Raw genomic sequence first — 20,617 nt, forward strand, 5'->3', positions numbered from 1 at the left:
AAAGTGGTGTAAAACAAACTCCCTCCCTCACTGATATGGTCATGGGTTTCCTCTAACACCTGTGTCATTATCAGACTTTTTCTCACAGACATGCAGGGATGTCAGTCATTCACTCCATAATTTCTGTGGCAAAAAAAAATAATTGTTTTTTTTGTTTTGTTAATGTAATAAATGCTCAAATTGAAAAGCAGAAACAACAAACTTAATGACCTAAAAAGATGATCTTAAAAATCTAAAATTTTGGTCTGATCCAATCCTTTTCTGTGTCCGAACATCTGTGGACTTCTTCATAAGGACTCAGGCAAGGGTTTTCTAACCAGCAAATCAGTATCACATCAGATGCAACCTTTTATGGAGATGTCATCAGACATTAATTCAATAGAGTATCATTAAAAGTAAGAGTAAAAAGATCTGTTTATACAAACATTCAACATCCCTCTCAATAATTTCCTCTGCTTTTTGTTTCATGAATCCTTCAGTATATCAATCACTCAGTCAGTCAGTCAGTCAGTCAGTCAGTTAGTCAGTCAATCAATCAATACTAGTTACTTACAGTGTTTTTAACCTTAAAGATCCGGATTAGAATTGGTCTTCAGCAAATTATGATTTTCTAGAAAAGGGGCAAGCTAGATCAGGTGGTCAGGCTCGCTGGCTTGGTTAACACATGACAATTGTGTAGATCGATGCTCATGCTGTTGATCACTGGTTCGTTTGGTCCAAACTCACTGGTTGTTCAGTCATGACTTATTATTTACTGATTATTTGTTGTCAAAGCTAGAGCATTGCTGAGTGCTGCGGTAAACATCAAACAGACAAACAAATGGTTTTTGTCAGCAGGGATCAGTTGTGTCTGAGACACCTTTAAGAAAAATTGCAGGGAAGATCAGAATATGAAAAAAGCAGGTTGCTTAACTCTTTTCCAGGTGTAAACACCAGGTACATTTTAGAAAGTGTGTCTGTTGCCCATGTTTCCAGCCATGTTTGTTCGAAGCACTACTTACAGCTGAGAGTGTTGAAAATCTACTTTACAAATGTAAACATGCCTTAACATCTTACTTAATAGGGAAATGTGTTTGACCTGCCTACCGCATGTGTACAATATGAATACAATAGCAGCCATGTTTTCTGTTTATAATAATAAACATGATCAATATTGATGTGTTTATGTGGTGAAGATTATAAGTAATGAATGCATTAATGCCAACCATGGTGTTTGGGACATTTTTTTGCGTGTCCAGTTCGGAGAGTCTTTAATTCCCTGTGCAGAATAAATGGTCCAGAATCCTTGTGTTCAAATTCCTGTCTGTCTGATTCCTGGTTCCTCAGCACCCGCTCGTGAAGATCCGGGTTAGAATTGATCTTCAGTAACCCATGCTTGTCGTAAGAGGTGACTAACCGGATTGGGTGGTCCGGCTCGCTGATTTGGTTGACACATGTCATCGGTTCCCATATGCGTAGATCGATGCTCATGCTGTTGATCACTGGATTGTCTGTTCCAGACTCGATTATTTACAGACTGCTGCCATATAGCTGGAGTGAGTCAGTGAGTTTGGTTTTAGCAATATTCCAGCAGTATCACAGCAGGGGACACCAGAAATGGCATGACGATTGAATGCTTTAACCACTACGCTACTCCACCGCCCCCATACAGCTGAATATTGCTGAGTGTGGCGTAAAACTAAACTCACTCACTCACTCCTCAGCACCCATCGTGTGTGTTTCACTTAGTGGGGAACCATAACAAGCTGCTTCGCTTGCTTTCTCACATCAAGCTGACATCCTATGGTGATATAATTGAAATACTGTTCAAGGTGGTGATTAAACCAAGTTACTCATTAATCAGAGGACCACCCTCCAGTTTCTCGTGTAAGGGTGTTTAAACTAAATTAAAGTTGGATGAGTGAATAGATTTGGATTTTTATGCCTCTTTTAGCAGTATTTAGTCATGTCACAACAAGCAGATTTAATGTGGAAGGAAAGGCTGAAGTGATGCAGGATATAGAAGGTTATGTTCCAGGTGAAATGAAGAACAAGGGTTCCATGTGATCATCAGATTCAGGCACAGATTGTAACTCTCCTGTATGTTAGACCTCTGGGACACCTGCATGGACCCTTAAGATGCCATGTGAAGTCCATTTTGATATTATATGAGTTATTTGAGTTAGTGAATTTAGTTTAACAATAGTGTTTCACTAATATGTCACTTGCATACACCTAGTTGCGGGTACAGCAATGTGCTGTAAACTTGGACAAAGTACTGTGACTATGTGTCCCAGTCCACCCACCTGTGAATGGGTACCTCGTAAGGATGGGAAAGCCACACTAACTCGGTGCGCCTAGTGACTGCAAGAGTTGTATGCTCCCCAGATATTTGAGATTGATAATACGACGTGCCGTTAAGATTGACATCCAGTGATCGAGGGAAAAAACAAAGCAATAAATATGCCCACCAGTCTGTTAGTAGGAGACTAGATTGACAACTTGTTTCAACTTGTTTCGAACTGTTTGTTAAAATCACCAGTCTGAAGTGAGCAGCTGACTATGCCCTACTATGCAGCGTTAAATAACAAACCAACTGACCAAATGAAAGAAATATATTGTTCAGTGGACCTGGTTTTTGTTATCGGTATAATAAGAGTTTAGGACCATTCCTTTCAAAATCATTTGTGTGTCTAGGAGCACTGACTAAAATTTTGGTCAGTGTTTTTACTCAAACAGAGTGTCAAAAATTTTGGTCAGTGTTTTTTCTCAGGAACCTACCAGTTATAAACACCTTAGCTAATGTCAATGAGTACTGCTGGTTATGGTATCTGTCAAAATCAAAATTCATTCAGGCCATGTTATAAAGATCTTTATAACAGTAATGCACTAATATTGTTTCTATCAGCTATCAACCCGGTCTGACCCCTGTAAATGTTGCTTTATACCACATCAGCAACATTGCAGCTATTCATGGCTATCTTACAAAGAGTTAAGGCTAACCATTTGCTTAGACTCAAAGTCCACCTTTTTGTACTGATTCTTTATAACAGTAATGCACTAATAATGTTTCCTTACAAAGAGTTAACCCCCAGGGTGCCACAGGGACATATATGTCCTTCCCCCTCAACCCTCAATGTGAAGTCCAATAAAAATCAAAATATCCCACGCACACAAATACACTTCACAGTTTCGAATTCAACGGGAAATTTCCTGTTTTTTATACTTTTCCACTATTATTTTAGACAAAGCTCAAGTGCTGAACATGACCTATCAAAATAGGCCTAATCGAAAATGTCGCCATTTTTGACACAGTACGAAATCGCGATTCACAGCATTATTTGCTGTATGTTTTGAAATTTTGAAAATCGGATAATTACTGGGAGTATTGAATTTCAAAAATAACATATTCATGATCACTGATATAAGTTTTACATGAAATCGTTAATGATAATTCTGAAACAGTGCGGATGAATCTAGAATCGGTTGGGATGTTTTCAAAAATACACTTACAGTAGAGCGCTTTCCGCCATATTGGATAGTGTTTACAAAGTCACCTTTCGCGAAGGCCGTTGTTGAGATGCCTATTAAATAAAGTATATTTCATATTCAGCTTCAAAAAATGCATCACTGAATTCCCCATACATTTTAGAATCAAATTACAAATGGTCTTTGTCACCAATACCAACTGTCTAGATAAAATGAGACGAAACATAATGGGTGTGAAACCGAATGCTGTGCTCGAAATACTGCTCTTGTTTGAAAAGTAAACAAAGACAAATTCCGATTTTACACTGCGTAGCATTTTCTGAAATTTTCCAACATTCATCCGTCGTTTCATTGCTTGCAATGGCTCAATACCTTTGGAATATGCATGGAAAGAGTATTGTAGCCAGAAATAGGAAATTATAAATAGATACAATACAATGATTATATAATTCATAAGAAATTGTCAAAGTTTCCGTGTAGCGTGATGCCATAACAGATGCAAAATCACTCAGAACGACAACGGTAATTATCAGGAATTATGGCTTCTTCTCTTACTTACAATGAAAAAGATGAAAACATATAACAATACACAGATAGTCAGAGTCACTCTGATTACTTACATCTCATATTTATGTACAAACGATCCCTGAATCAAGGGAAGAGTCCCTGCAAAATCCTGTGTACCCTTCTCAGGAAAGCCGCCATTTTGTAAGAAATAGGTCAACGGTAGTGTTGTCATACGTCAACATTGTTGTACATATTAGGCAATTTCTTTGAGGTGAAGGTCGGTTGAACTAGAGTAAACACAATCGCCCAATCCTTCCAATTACACTGTCAGTATTATGGTGTATATTTTGCGTGTAGTTCAGATATTTTTCATGAAACTGACTTCAGTATCTACATTTAGCCTTGTTCAATATCATATCATACGTGCATATAGGGTTTACTGTGTTTTATTCTTTGAAAGTTTTTGATTGTTTGAATAATATTTACATAAGAAATTGGCACATTTAGAGCAGTACACCATATTCTAAACCTTTACACAAGTGTTAGAAGATCAAACGTAGCCATAACTGCAACTACTTTAGTTCCTATGATGTACAATATTCAATGCATTTGGACTAATATTGCAGTTTCATATGAACAGGTTAGTGAATGGCGATTTAATTCAACCTTATAAGTAAAACTGATAATATTAATGAAAATGATTTATATATGTTATGAAATATATATGCACACATATTTAAAGGAATTGTCTTGTTCATTGCATATTTTTGTGTCGTTTTATAGACAAAACAATGATGTTTATTGATTGGCCAGGTGCGCATTTGTCGAAAACGTTTTATGATTCACTATCATTGTTTTCGATAATATAATCAATTGATCTTCAATTAAAAAATATTGTGATGACAGGATATCAAACTCTAACTATATTTATATGAAAATTGTTTAAATATATATAAACCATGTCATGTCTTAATTTGGACAAATCTTAAATCCATATTCTAATATATAGTTCTATATATAAAAGCTATCTTTTTTGCATCTTTCATTGCATACTTATGAAGAGAAAAATAGCTACATAATCATAAACAAAGAAAATTCTTATCCTAAACAAAATATTCGGGTGTTGTGAAATATTATTTTTCATTTACGTTAAATTGATGCCAAACAGGTGCGTGTTGCTCACAATAAGATACACAGACAAACCGTCTAATTGTTGATATATTCAGGACACTGTTTAAATGGAAAAATCAGTCATTTTATGTTTTGTCTAAAGAGTGTTAATTATGACATAGAAGCCGAGACCTTTTATACAATTAATGGAAATTAGGTGAGATATATACTAATCAGCATACCAACGCCGTCTTTTTCCGACGTCGCAAAATGCATAAAACAAGCAATGACGTCAACTAAACTGTTGTATTATTTTCAGCAATTTCAATACATTTGAAGATATGTCTAGTACTCTGGTAATAACGATGCAAAATTAGTCAAAATACATCTACACATACAGGAGAATATGGGAATCTAAGAACTAACTTATATATCGGATGGGGCCATCCAAATCGCTATTACGTGATTTCACATGTAGTACGGTACGTTGTCATCTTTTCTAATAAATTGTGAAACTACCAAAGCGTATCCGTTCACATTGGGGTACTTTGAATTGGAATAGTTTGGTTCACCATGAACAAAAAATACCGAAAATATAGCGTCCGTATCCACAACAAATTCTCTCCATGTGATCTGAGTTACATTGACCTAGTGTTAAGCATAATGGTGTTATGCTCCCTTATCATTATACGTGTATGACCTCTCTGTCGTCGTTTGACGTCATAGAAGAAAATCCATTTTTGACATTTATTGCGAGTCTTTTTTAATGTTGAGTGTATAACGTTATGCATAAGCCGGTCTGACCCCTGTAAATGTTGCTTTATGATGCATCAGCAATGTTGGAGCTATTCAGGTCTAACTTACAAAGAGTTAAGGGTGACCATTTGCTTAATGTCAAAGTCGTCCTTTTAGTACTGATTCCTGAAACCAGTAATGCACTAATAACATTTCTATCAGCTATCAACCCGGTCTGACCCCTGTATTTACTCATGATCATGATAATAATCACATCCAGAACACTGGTCAGTCATTCCCCAAGGGTAAAACAGTTTACCATCACCTGAACTGATCAAATATGTCCAAACCTCAAATTACCGTCACAATTAATGCAATTATTTTTAATTGGCAATAACAGGAATTACAGACTGTTTAATGACCAAAGTACAAAGAAAAATAACATGTGTATGAAGCCAATGCTCGTCAAGATCTTCCTTGGCCTAAAACCACAAAGCCATTCCAACCCAGCATGAGATGTTCTGAAGTCGCACTCCCAGAAACTATATGGTAGATAAACCCGAATGGTTGTACTAATGGTATCAGGTGCCCTTGTGATTGGGCTAATGATCCAGTTAAAACCCAGGTCGGACAGAAACTGTTTTATGGTTGGCTGTTCAGACTAGCAATACAAATGGAGATTAAAGCAGTTCTTCACCCTACATTCCCATCTGTTCTGCCGGGTCTGGGTGTTTTATGATATTTATGCATATTATCTTCGTACTGATCGCTTGACCGGACCCCAGGGCAGAGGTGAATGGCTTGTCATGGCCATTATGGTCACCGTGTTAATGTTGTGAAAATTACTTTTTATTGGCTTCTTTGAACTTTCCTGGTCTTTTTTTAATCAACATCTCTGCCAATAATTTTTGCTGACGTTAAAAATGAATATTATTATTTCGTATAAAAACATCACTGGCAGAGAATAATCTGTCTTCATTATCTGACAAAGCTGATTTTGCGTGGGTGTATATAATAATTTCCTCACATTACCACAAATTGGAGGTTTATAAATTATGGACTCTGTTCCTGGAAAACTGCCTTTCAAATAACTGATTTTTCAACTAGACAAATTATGGGATACATTATTCATTAACTTTGTCAGGTTATCATCAAAACATGAACCTTTAGAAGCTTTTGGTGGGGCACAGTGGCCCATTTATCTATTGTGAAGTTTGCTGTAGAGAGTTGCATATCACCAGAAACATGTGATCGTGGATTTGGATCCTGCTCAACCACAATTATGCTCTAGATTTGTCATCACCGTATCACGCTCGTGGAGTTCAGTGAACATTAGACCTGTGAAGATCCATGTTAGAATTGTTGTAAGAAGCGACTAACAGGATCAGGTGGTCAGGCTGGCTGACTTGGTTGACATATGTAATAATATCTCGATTGCGAAGATCGATGCTCATACTGTTGATCACCAGATTGTCTAGTCCAGACTTGATTATATATGGACCGCCACCATACAGCTGGGATAGTGCTGAGTGTGGCATTAGGCAACAAACAAACAGTGAACTTCAAAGACTTGTGTCATTTCATACTTTCCTCTCGCATCAAACTGACATGCTGAATATAACTGGAATACTGTTCAAAGTGGATTTAAACCAAGTCGGTCACTCACTGATTCTCTTGTCTCTTGTCATAATGACAGCACATTTTTAGTGGTAATTGTCTGCTGATCTATACATTAGCAACCTCACTTAACATTCCTCCTTCTCTCTTCTCTTCCTCCTCCGCCTCCTCCACACAGGCCCCTGTCATGAAGTCATTGCATCTAGGACAGGTTATTTCATGTTTGTATGAATGTAATTGAGTTCGTGTCAGGCAAGTCTAATTGCTTCCTTGGAACCAAAAATACCCCTATCCTTCTCCCACGAAGCACTTGCTGAGTACTCTCATAAAAGTGATTGGGTTATATGCAAATAAACAAACATAAAAGAGCATGTATTTTGGTAGTATTCTGCCTCGGTGTCTTACTACTTTGGTATAAACAGGTAGAAATGAGAGCCCACTCCTCACATGCATGTGGCACTGGCAGGATGGCTAAAATGTGTTTAGATTTCTTATTTTTCAGCTGATTTTGGCAATGCTACAGCTATGTGCTGGGCGCCCTTCGTGAAGATCTGTCGATCATGATGGAGGTAGCAAGGGAAAGGTGCTTGCCTTGAGTTCATGCAGTCCTGATGAAGCACCCAGGACCAATTGGCTGAATTGATGGCAAAGTTTCGATTTCGGTGATTCAAACTTTGTGTTTGTTCCAACTTGTTCGGGTTAAGATGACTTCCAAACAATGGTTTCTCTTTGGTCTGTGATGCAACTGCCATATGGGTATCTGAGAGGTGATGCAGTGCTAATCGTCATGTGGATATCAGCTCATCTTCTGAGTACCGTCTCGGGGTATGTTTATTGAAGGTCTGTAGTGTGGGGTAACCCTCACTGTGTTAAAGTCAGGTATTTCTTGGTGTGTTGATTCTTACAACTGAAGGAAGATGGCGAAGATGATGTAGATAGAATGATCACTGCATATTGACGTCGTATGAGGTGACACAGTTCTCTGTGCTGATTCAAGCAAGGCAGAAAATTATGATCAAGGGTTTGAATCTGAGCTGCATCATTTCGATCTTTCATCCCACAGGGAGCTGACACTGTAGCATAACTGAAATAGCATTCAGAGTGGTGATAAACCTCGCTCACTCACTCACTCACTCACTCACTCACTCACTCACTCACTCACTCACTCACTCACTCACTCACTGGGGCGGTGGGGTAGCCTAATGGTTAAAGCGTTGGCTCGTCACGCCGATGACCCGGGTTCGAATCCCCACATGGGCACAATGTGTGAAGCCAATTTCTGGTGTCCCCCGCCGTGATGTTGCTGGAATATTGCTAAAAGCGGCGTAAAACCAAACTCAGTCAGTCACTCTCACTCACTCACTCACTCACTCACTCACTCACTCACTCACTCACTCACTCACTCACTCACTCACTCACTCACTCACTCACTCACTCACTCACTCACTCACTCACTCACTCACTCACTACTCACTGTCACCCACCCACCCACACACACACACTCACTCACTGAAATGATTAGGCCAAAAGTACTGAAATTGATGAATTCCACATATATTGAGCATTTTTTATAATCATACTGTGTATTAACAGGAATAATGTGTATATTTGTATATGTATTAGCCTTTAAAAATTTGGGTTTTTAAAAAAAAAATCATGGTAAAATATTGTTATTTGTTCATTATTATTAATTTTATATTTATAGAAAATACAGAGAATTGGTTTGAATAATAATTATATTCCTGGCAAGTTCATAAAAGAGACCCATCACTTACAGTGTTCACGAATGGTGTTTCAAAGTAACAGGACATTGTGTCCTGTTAGTTTCAGATGTCTGTCTGACCCATTGAAAATTCGCAGGACCCACAGAATAAAATTAGACACACATTACAGATTTAACATTTCTTATAATTGGCATTGAAATTATTCACAAACATATGATATATCAACAGCAAACAAGTGTCACATGTCACATATAACAACTTCAGTCAAAGTCATTGTGAAAAATACAGTCAGACACTGGGGCTGGCGGGTTGTAGACTTCTATCGGACCGTTGGCGAATCTGCCGGATTTGTCAGAGGGTCAGGCACTATTCGAGTACAGTGCACTTTACCTTTATTCTGCCTTTAGTTTTCACTCATGATGAGGTAGCCTAGTGGTTAAAGCGTTCGTTTGTCATGTCCGAAGACCCGGGTTCGATTCCCCACATGGGTACAGTTTGTGAAACCCATTTCTGGTGTCCCTTCCGTGCAGGAATAAGCGGCGTAAAGCCATATTCACTCACTGGTCAAGACTCGATTATCTGCAGACTGATGTCACAGTGATGTGTGACGAGGGTCTGCTCAATATGACATTATTCTTTGGCATTGATTGAGGCTTGTATTGACAGACGCCGGTGTGTTTCCTGTAGGCATCATTGCATCTGTCGGTCTCCAATAATGTAAATGAAATTTATACGCATGGCCTAAACCTTCACTTGTAGACTTCTATTTTTATCCCCTGCCGCTTGTTTAGTGCGAAGCGGGGGATATAGTGTTAGGCTCCGTCCGTCCGTCCGTCCGTACGTACGTACAAATTGGAATATCTTAAGAACCGTTCACTAGATTCTTTCCATATTTGGTACCTAGTTTCATCACAGTATAAGAAATGGCCAACCCAGGTTTGGTGACCTTGACCTTCATTTCAAGATCACAAGGAGATTTAACATTTTACCTTCATGTTAAGCTATATCAAGAACCGTTTCCTGGATTTTCTTCATATTCAATACCAAGCTTTATCTAGGGAAGGCGCAGGGCCCAGTCAATTTTGGTGACCTTCACTTAATTTTCAAGGTCATGGCGACACTTTGAAGATTTCAGCATGTAAACCTGCATGTTAAGCTATCTCAAGAACCGTTCACTGGATTTTCTTCATATTTAACACCAAGTTTTATATAGGGAAGGTGCAGGGCCCAGTCAATTTTGGTGACCTTCACTTAATTTTCAAGGTCACAGAGACACTTTGAAGATTTCAGGATTTTAACCAACATGTTATGCTTGTCAGCGAGATACTTCAAGAACCATTCACTGGAGTTTCTTCATATTTGATAACAAGATTTATCCAGGGAAGGTGCAGGGTCCAGTCAATTTTGGTGACCTTCACTTAATTTTCAAGGTCACAGAGACACTTTGAAGATTTCAGCATGTTAAATTGCATGTTAAGATAGTCAGCAAGATATCACAAAATATATTCACTGGATTTTCATCATATTTGACACCAAGCTTCATCTAGGGAAGGCCCAGGGCCCTGTTAATTTTGGTGAGCTTCACCTAATTTTTAGGGTCACTTTTTGAAGATTTCAGCATGTTAACCTGAATTGTCAGCAAGATATTTTAAGAACAGTTCACTGGATTTTCTTCATAGACTTTTAAGACTTCTCTTTAATGTTTTTCAAGAAGCAATTTCTTTAGTACTAGTTTTGCATATTTCATACACTATGACATTCATGTCAAGGTCAAAGTCAGTCTTGAAAATATGTGTGTTTGAACAACTAAAGAGCCAGATATCAAGAGAGGTTGATTAGTCATGTTTTTGTTTACATTTAACTTCATCTTAAACTTTCATTTCTTTATAAGTTTGATTTGATACTTTGTGGCGGGGGTTATGTCACCTTAGTGACAATGCTTGTCTACTTAAATGTTGCTACCTAACGCTTCTTGTAGGCAGTTATAGGCAGGCAGGCCCAAGTGTTGCATCTTATTGCTGACTTAGCAGAATACCATTCCTGTCAGTAACTACAAAAACTGAAATATTGTCAACTCATCAAAAACTCATTGTTTGGATTTTGTTATGTGAATGAAATAGCCATGGCTCAGTAGAAAACATAATTTGTTGGCCGTTTTTATAACAAATCTAAAATATTGTCTACTTTTCTAGAGTGGACATGTAGGCCACTGAAACAAGAGATGAAATATTGGCAACCCAGCTGAAAACCTCACGCACAGGCCATAATACAACAGCTAATATGTTGGCAAGGCAGTACAATAACTAGCCTTTAAACCAAAGTAATAAGGCTGAAATAATTAAAATTTAGTTAAACAATACAACATTTCAACCTGAAATAATGCATCTAAAACGTTGGCAAATCTGCCAAAAAAGGTTTACAAACCTTCAGAGTGAGTGAGTTAAGATTTTAACTCACATACGCCCCTCCCCAAAAAAACCCAACAAAACAAAACACAAAAAACAAAAAAAAACAACCCAAAACAATCCAAAAAAACCCAAACCTTCAGAACAAAGTAAAACAGCTGGCATTTTGTCAATTCAACTAGAAAAGTTCACTTACAGCCTACTTAAGTGATTGATATCACAATATATAAGATAGTGAACTACATATTTGTTACCCCTCGGTAAAAACATGGAAGACGTGATCCGGTCAAAAATCACAGCATTGATTAATCCAAAATAACTCGTAACTTGGGCTCTGGAATGTCGTGGTCAACACATGGATAGAAATGTTTACATACAAACTTATAACAACACTTGCTGTTAATTGCTTAAGAAGTGGGACACATCACTATCGCCTTGACCTATAAGCCTATGAGCTACCATGGCTTAGATGGTTGGCCTTATCCTTAATAGATATTTAATTATATAGAAAATATTTACAAAAGATAATGAGGAAGGAGAGATGAAGCATGGGCCATCTTGCTCGGAACCTTGGCTGTCCATGTCACTGTGCTCCTCGTCTAAAGGATCCAAGAAAAATCCAGCTTGTGATTTCCTACGTGGCAAGAAGGCTGTAGTACTTCAGCACAAAGTCAGAGAAGCTCTAAATAACAGCCAGCCTAAACAAACACAACTTGTATATACATTATTTCTCCATGAGGCAACGTGTTAGGGACAGTTTTGAAGTTCTGACTCCTTTCTCTCGGTATACTAACCGCGGCACAACTTGGGGCAAATCAATCACGTGTTTGACAAGGTCTTTTTCAGCTTCAGCCACAAAAGACGGAAAAAGAAACCTTACTTTTCTTCAGTTAAAAAATGCATCTAAAGCATGTTCACTTCCTGCCTGTGTTATTTGAATGGATATGTTTTGAATGTATTTGGTGTAAAAACAAACTATGGTTGTTAGGTAAACTGTTTATTTTGGCAGTGGGTTTCCTGTTCTGTGACTAAAGATGAGAATGGAACGAACTACATATTTGTTCTCGAGTCTGTTTGTAATTTGTGAGCCAAATACAACATATTCAACATGATTTATTGTAATGGCATATCTAACATAGTCTGGATGTGAATCGCTTTTTTTTGAGTTAATCTGTGTATATGAAGACGGAACATAGTTTATCATGGTGGCCATATCGATTGTATTCTAAACAGAGCAATTATTTCTAAATTGTTGGGGTTCAATTTTATCCAAGCGGCCAGTTTGTGGCGCCAGCCTGAACTTTCTTTTAAGTGGTACTTAATGTTAATAATAAAACACCGAAAAAGGTTAGGTGTCAGGAATATTTTGCGGAATATCGTTTTTCATAAAATTATGTGCTCTGTGGGATCTCCGGTCAGTGTAGCTCCCATACAACCTGCTCTGGTTGTGAAAGGCGACCAAATGGACCTGTGGTCCAGTTCAGAGACTTGACAGATTATGTGGCATTGTACCTTAACAGCATGGATCATTGCTTAGCATATGAGGAGTGAGTTAGGGTTTATGTCCAATTAGCAATATTCCAGCAATTTGACTCTGGGAGCACCACAAATGAATTTCAAACATTTTACCCATGTAGGGAATTGAAGCTGAGCCATCAGCTTGATGAGCGAGCGCTTTAACCAATAGTCTAATCCACCGTCACACACTGGATTGTATGGCCCAGACTCAATTATTTATATAAAGCTGGAGACCCGTGAAGATCCGGGTTAGAATTGATTTCAGTAACCCATGCTTGTCGTAAGAGGTGACTAACAGGATTGGGTGGCCAGGCTCGCTGACTTGGTTGACACATGTCATCGTATCCTAATTGTGTAGAACGATGCTCATGCTGTTGATCACTGGATTCTCTGGTCCAGACTCTTGCTATGTAGCTGCCATATAGAATCAACTTACCTGATTGTATGGACTATATACAGCCAGATCTCATAAAGCTGGAATGTTGCTAAAGTCAGTGTTAAACATGGAACAAACAAACATTTGACCAGCCATGACAGTTGTAATGCAAACTATTAGCAAGTGTTTTGTGGAATTAGAACTACAGAAGTTTAATTATTATCACAAAGTTCAATCTGTGAACAAAACCTCTCACTTGGACTGGTTCACATGACAGGCTTCCCTCATTTCCTTACATTAACTTCAACTTAGAATTAAGATTAAGGACGTGACTTGATGTGTCTATTTTGAGAGTCAGAATGCTTCTAATGAGTCCGACTGTTTTTTTGGTGTTGTGTCAGTCGGTGCCGGATCTGCCCAGTTGGCAGAGTGCTCAGTGATAGCCTTTTGGAAGGGACGCAGGCACTGATTGGCTAATTGACCAGTGAGAACAATCTCAGAGTGCAATTCAATTTGGATTTTTTCACATTTAACTCACAGTTCAGATAAACATTTCCCTCTAACATGACGAGACACACGTAACATGGTCTTAGCTCACCTTGCTTCAGAGTTCTGTGAGTTCTGTGCACTCAGATCTTCCGAGAAGCTGAAGTGCTAACAATCGTATGACATCATAATATGATGCATGCCGTGCCCGGAGTTCGAAAATCGTTTGATCAGCTGTGTTTGTGTTCACTTTGTACAGATTTATTTTACCGACTTTCACTTCTTTATTTAAGCTATTTTATACATTGAGTGGTTTGCACACTCAGCTTAAACATAATTAACAATTTTTATAGCAGTTTTATGCTTGTCGGAATATGTTTCACTGATGTTGAAATCCAGTCGAGAGGCAGATGCCATTTTGTTTGCATGTCATATAGTCGGTAGCGATCTCTAACATAAATATAATGATATTTTGTACATTTAACATAGCGGTAAGATAAATACCTACCGGATCGGGTAACGCTGCTACAAAGAGGCATACATCAGACCGTATTACCCTCGAGAGAATCATACAACTTATAATCTAGGTGTAGCAGAATGTGGACCTCTTTGGCCAGGTAGAAAAGTGTCCAACGTTGGAACAGAAGGTCCTTGTTTTGAATTCCTTCATCAGACATTTTTGGCTGCTACATAGGCATCATCAGTCGTTATGGTTAGGTTCTGCACTTGGACTGAACAATGGAATGACTAACAATAACAGATTCAGCCAATCAGAAAGCTGCTTTTCTGAGCTTTATGGAACAAGTTTCAAACTGATGACTTTCATTTCAGACTACCCTTTGAAAAAATAATTTAACAAAGTTGTCAACTCAAATATTCAAAATAAAATCTGAAATGTCAAAATAGATGGTTTGGTTCGTATGGCCACGTTTCCCTCAGGCTTTGGAAGATATTTTTTCATTTCAATGTTTATCCAACTGAAGAGAGAGATAGACGATGATTACGGGATCAGTCGTGTTAGAATCTTCAGCATCATAAGTGTGTTGTCAAAGGCAGGAAGTGGGAGTGGGTGGTGAAGATGTCTGACTTAGATGTAGTTTGTCTCACAGTCCCTGACCCGCATTATACCCCCTTCCATCCAGCCCTGCAATGCTGAAACCCTAAAAAAAGCAAGGCTAGATTTCTTCAGATTCAATCTCCCATCTTACTGGGTCTCCTTTTCAATTTAAGTGGAATTATTTGTTTTTATCAGTATTGTATATATTTAGATATTAAGTGTTGGTTGATGATGAAATCATCCAAACTGCGTAGATTGATGCTTTAGCATTGCAGGGAGGGCTGGGCTGTAGGAAAATAACATGGTACCGTTTGTATCCCTGATACATATCATCATCAATACAGGAGGTCATCAGAGACGGTCATCAGAGACGTATCACCTCACGGAGGCAACAGTTTAACAACTTAAAAAATGATTACAGCTTCTAGAACCCAACAAACTTGGACAGATTTCAAGGCACATGTGTACAATCTTATTTCTGTTTAGAATTTCCTTCAGGTAAACAGCTAGTTAGTGATAAACTTTGATAGCACGTCCAAGGTCCCAGTGATTTGAAGATGACCTGTTGTTTTTATAACAGTGCCTTTATCGGGGAGGTCTCCCCGGTATCAAGTTGTTTCGATAATCATAATTCCATGTCATAGCTGGAATACATGTCAGAATCAGAATCTTCCCTGAATTTCTTATTTGATATCAGCAAATCATGTGTTATAAAAATCATGTTCAGTGATGATATGTAAGCCGATGTATAAATGACTATATAAGTGTGGACTGATAGTCTACACTTAGCTTTTGAACATGTTTCCTTGGTAAGAAGGTAGTTGTGCTAGTCTACACTTAGTTTTTGAACATGTTTCCATGGTGACATGGTGAACCAGATGTCAAATGGGAGTGTCTGAACCAGTTGTCAAATGGAAGTGTCTGAACCAGTTGTCAAATGGGACTCTCTGAACCAGTTGTCAGATGGGACTGTCTGAACCAGTTGTCAAATGGAAGTGTCTGAACCAGTTGACATATTGGACTGTCTGAACCAGTTGTCAGATGGAAATGTCTGAGCCATTTGTCAGATGGGACTGTCTGAATCAGTTGTCAAAAGGAAGTGTCTGAACCTGTTGTCAAATGAGACTGCCTGACCAGTCGTCAAATGGAAGAGTCTGAACCAGTGGTCAAATGGACTATCTGAACCAGCTGTCAGATGGGACTGTCTGAATCAGTTGTCAAAAGGAAGTGTCTGAACCTGTTGTCAAATGAGACTGCCTAAACCAGATGTCAGATGGGACTATCTGAACCAGTTGTCAGATGGGACTGCCTGACCATTTGTCAAATGGAAGATTCTGAACCAGTGGTCAAATGGACTATCTGAACCAGATGTCAGATGGGACTGCCTGAACCAGTTGTCAGATGGGACTGCCTGACCAGTTGTCAAATGGAAGAGTCTGAACCAGTGGTCAAATGGACTATCTGAACCAGCTGTCAGATGGGACTATCTGAACCAGTTGTCAGATGGGACTGCCTGACCAGTTGTCAAATGGAAGAGTCTGAACCAGTGGTCAAATGGACTATCTGAACCAGCTGTCAGATGGGACTGTCTGAACCAGTTGTCAGATGGAGTGTCTGAACCATTTGTCAGATGGGACTGTCTGAACCTGTTGTCAAATGGGAGTGTCTGAACCAGTTGTCAAATGGGAGTGTCTGAACCAGTTGCCAAATAGAACTATCTAAAGTTGTTGTTAAATGGGACTATCTGAACCAGTTGTCAAATGGAAGGGTTTGAACCAGTTGTCAAATGGAATCTGTCAAAACCGGCAGCTGTCCAATCCAGCAAGTTGTCAACGCCGGCATAAAATCTCAGTCCAGTCTGTGGCTAGTGCATTTATCATCATTTAAAAGCTCTGCAATCCAGCAGCTGTCAATTCCAGATCTCGGCATTAAATGAGCTAACCGATTATGTGTTTATACAGTTATCAGCGCTGTCTAATTCGGCACGTGGCGAGGAGTTGGTCGAGTGAGTGAGTGAGTTTAGTTTTATGCCACACTCAGCAATATTCCAGCTATATGGCAGCTGTCTGTAAATAATTAAGTCTGGACCAGAGAATCCAGTGATCCGCAGCATGAGCATCGATCCTCACAATTGGGAACCGATGACATCGAGTGTGTATTGTCACTAATTAATCCTGCGTAACAACTACAAAGATAATTTAATCTTAGTTCAGTATGGTACACTTGTACATGTAATTAGTGATTTGACACGTTTTATTGTCAGTGTGTGCAGTAGTTGAGAGAACCACGTGATACAACAATGTATATGAGAGTGACAAAGCTGGTCCAGTTCTAGTTGTAGGTAACTGTGTCAGCTCTACAATCCGGCATGCTGTCTAAACCGGATAATTTCTTCAGTCCCGATGAGTGCTGATTTAGACAGCTTCCACTGTATACCTTTTCACAGACGTGAATAACTCAATAAGTTGTCTGAAAAGATGAATTAAATCATTTACTCTCTGATTCACCAAACCAGTAGACTAACATCTAGTCAATGAAATGAACATATTTTACAGAAAAAAACTGTTCATAAAAAATAATCATAACATATAATGAACAGGAACCCAGAGACTTTCTTCATTTTCTTTATTTTCAGATCTAGACTTGCCACATATTTTAGACTTGCATGGGCTTTCTTGGATACATTTGTTGGATATATTTGTTTTAGGGTCTGTATGACAGACTACCAAACGAGTTGTCAGATGTAAATGACTAAACGAGTTGTCAGATGTAAATGACTAAACGAGTTGTCAGATGTAAATGACTAAACGAGTTGTCAGATGTAGAGGACTAAACGAGTTGTCAGATGTAGAGGACTAAACGAGTTGTCAGATGTAGAGGACTGAGAGAGTTGTCAGATGTAGAGGACTAAATGAGTTGTCAGATGTAGAGGACTAAACGAGTTGTCAGATGTAGAGGACTGAACTAGTTGTCAGATGTAGAGACTAACGAGTTGTCAGATGTAGATGACTAAACGAGTTGTCAGATGTAGATGACTAAACGAGTTGTCAGATGTAGAGGACTAAACGAGTTGTCAGATGTAGAGGATTAAATGAGTTGTCAGATGTAGATAACTAAACGAGTTGTCAGATGTAGATGACTAAACGAGTTGTCAGATGTAGATGACTAAACGAGTTGTCAGATTTAGATGACTAAACGAGTTGTCGATGTAGATGACTAAGATAGATGTAGAGGACTGAGATAGTTGTCAGATGTAGATGACTAAACGAATTGTCAGATTTAGATGACTAAACGAGTTGTCCAATGTAGAGGACTGAGATAGTTGTCAGATGAAGATGACTAAACGAATTGTCAGATGTAGAGGACTGAGATAGTTGTCAGATGAAGAGGACTAAACGAGTTGTCAGATGTAGAGGACTGAGAGAGTTGTCAGATGTAGAGGACTGAGATAGTTGTCAGATGTAGAGGACTAAACGAGTTGTCAGATGTAGATGACTAAACGAGTTGTCAGATGTAGATGACTAAACGAGTTGTCAGATGTAGATGACTAAACGAGTTGTCAGATGTAGAGGACTGAGATGAGTTGTCAGATGTAGAGGACTGAGAGTTGTCAGATGTAGAGGACTGAGATAGTTGTCAGATGTAGAGGACTAGATAGTTGTCAGATGTAGATGACTAAACGAGTTGTCAGATGTAGATGACTAAACGAGTTGTCAGATGTAGAGGACTAAATAGTTGTCAGATGTAGAGGACTAAACGAGTTGTCAGATGTAGATGACTAAACGAGTTGTCAGATGTAGATGTAGAGAGTTGTCAGATGTAGAGGACTGAGAGAGTTGTCAGATGTAGAGGACTGAGATAGTTGTCAGATGTAGAGGACTAAACGAGTTGAGTTGTCAGATGTAGAGGACTAAACAAGTTGTCAGATGTAGAGGATTAAATGAGTTGTCAGATGTAGAGGACTAAACAAGTTGTCAGATGTAGATGACTAAACGAGTTGTCAGATTTAGATGACTAAACGAGTTGTCAGATGTGGGATTGTGTGTTACTGCCTAACTAGTGTTAAGTGGAGTGAGTGAGTGAGTTTGGTTTTTTAGCAATATTCCAGCAATATCATGGCAGGGGACACCAGAAATGGGCTTCACAGATTGTACCCATATTGGGAATCGAACCCGAGTCATCGGCGTGATGAGCAAATGCTTTAACCACTAGGCTACCCCACTGCCCCGTGTTAAGTGGACTGGCATAGAAGAGGTGTGGTGTTGTTGAAGAAGGTCTTGTGTTTTCTTCTCCCAGTGGCAACAGAGCAGGCTCCTGAGTTAGCCATGAGACCAAACTTCCTGTGTGCATTCGGCCTGATGACAGAGCAAGCTGGCAAGATAGGACTCTCGCAGAATACATCGGTCGTATCTATGTACGAACACTACCAGGTGAGTGCAGGTGTACTTAGTCACAGAATACATCAATCATATCCATGTACGAACACTACCAGGTGAGTGCAGGTGTACTTAGTCACAGAATACATTGGTCGTATCCATGTACGAATACTACCAGGTGAGTGCAGGTGTACTTAGTCAGATAATACATCAATCATATTCATGTACGAACACTACCAGGTGAGTGCAGGTGTACTTAGTCACAGAATACATCGGTCGTATCTATGTACGAACACTACCAGGTGAGTGCAGGTGTATTTAGTCATGGAATACATCGGTCGTATCTATGTACAAATACTACCAGGTGAGTGCAGGTGTACTTAGTCACAGAATACTTTGGTCGTATCCATGTACGAACACTACCAGGTGAGTGCAGGTGTACTTAGTCACAGAATACTTTGGTCGTATCCATGTACAAACACTACCAGGTGAGTGCAGGTGTATTTAGTCATGGAATACATCGGTCGTATCTATGTACGAATACTACCAGGTGAGTGCAGGTGTACTTAGTCACAGAATACTTTGGTCGTATCCATGTACGAATACTACCAGGTGAGTGCAGGTGTATTTAGTCATGGAATACATTGGTCGTATCTATGTACGAATACTACCAGGTGAGTGCAGGTGTACTTAGTCACAGAATACTTTGGTCGTATCCATGTACGAATACCACCATGTGAGTGCAGGTGTATTTAGTCATGGAATACATCGGTCGTATCTATGTACGAATACTACCAGGTGAGTGCAGGTGTACTTAGTCACAGAATACTTTGGTCGTATCCATGTACGAATACCACCATGTGAGTGCAGGTGTATTTAGTCATGGAATACATCGGTCGTATCTATGTACGAATACTACCAGGTGAGTGCAGGTGTACTTAGTCACAGAATATCACAGAAAATATCAGCCGTATCCATCTATGTACACTACCACAAATATACCTGTTGTATCCATGGACATGCCGGGGCGGTGTGGTAGTGTAGTGGTTAAAGCGTTCGTTCGTCACGCCGAAGACCCGGGTTCGATTCCCCACATGGGTACAATATGTGAAGCCCATTTCTGGTGTCCCCTGCCGTGATATAGCTGGAATATTGCTAAAAGCGGCATAAAACTAAACTCACTCATGGACACGCCATCAGATTAAAGAAGATATAAGATGGTACTACACAATTCAGTC

General features: G+C 39.1%; 1 protein-coding gene across 1 annotated transcript in view; it reads left to right on the forward strand.

Annotated features, from left to right (window-relative positions):
• Positions 1-20,617, forward strand: part of LOC124261437 (ragulator complex protein LAMTOR3-B-like) — a 62,960-nt gene that overhangs the window by 16,280 nt on the left and 26,063 nt on the right. The window contains exon 4 of the mRNA XM_046695755.1: positions 19,300-19,433. Within this exon, the coding sequence (XP_046551711.1) occupies positions 19,300-19,433 (134 nt within the window). The remainder of the gene's footprint in view (positions 1-19,299; positions 19,434-20,617) is intronic.

This window comes from Haliotis rubra, unplaced genomic scaffold (assembly GCF_003918875.1).
Source record: "Haliotis rubra isolate DU_JTF1 unplaced genomic scaffold, ASM391887v1 Scf8, whole genome shotgun sequence".
NCBI classification, from domain to species: domain Eukaryota; kingdom Metazoa; phylum Mollusca; class Gastropoda; order Lepetellida; family Haliotidae; genus Haliotis; species Haliotis rubra.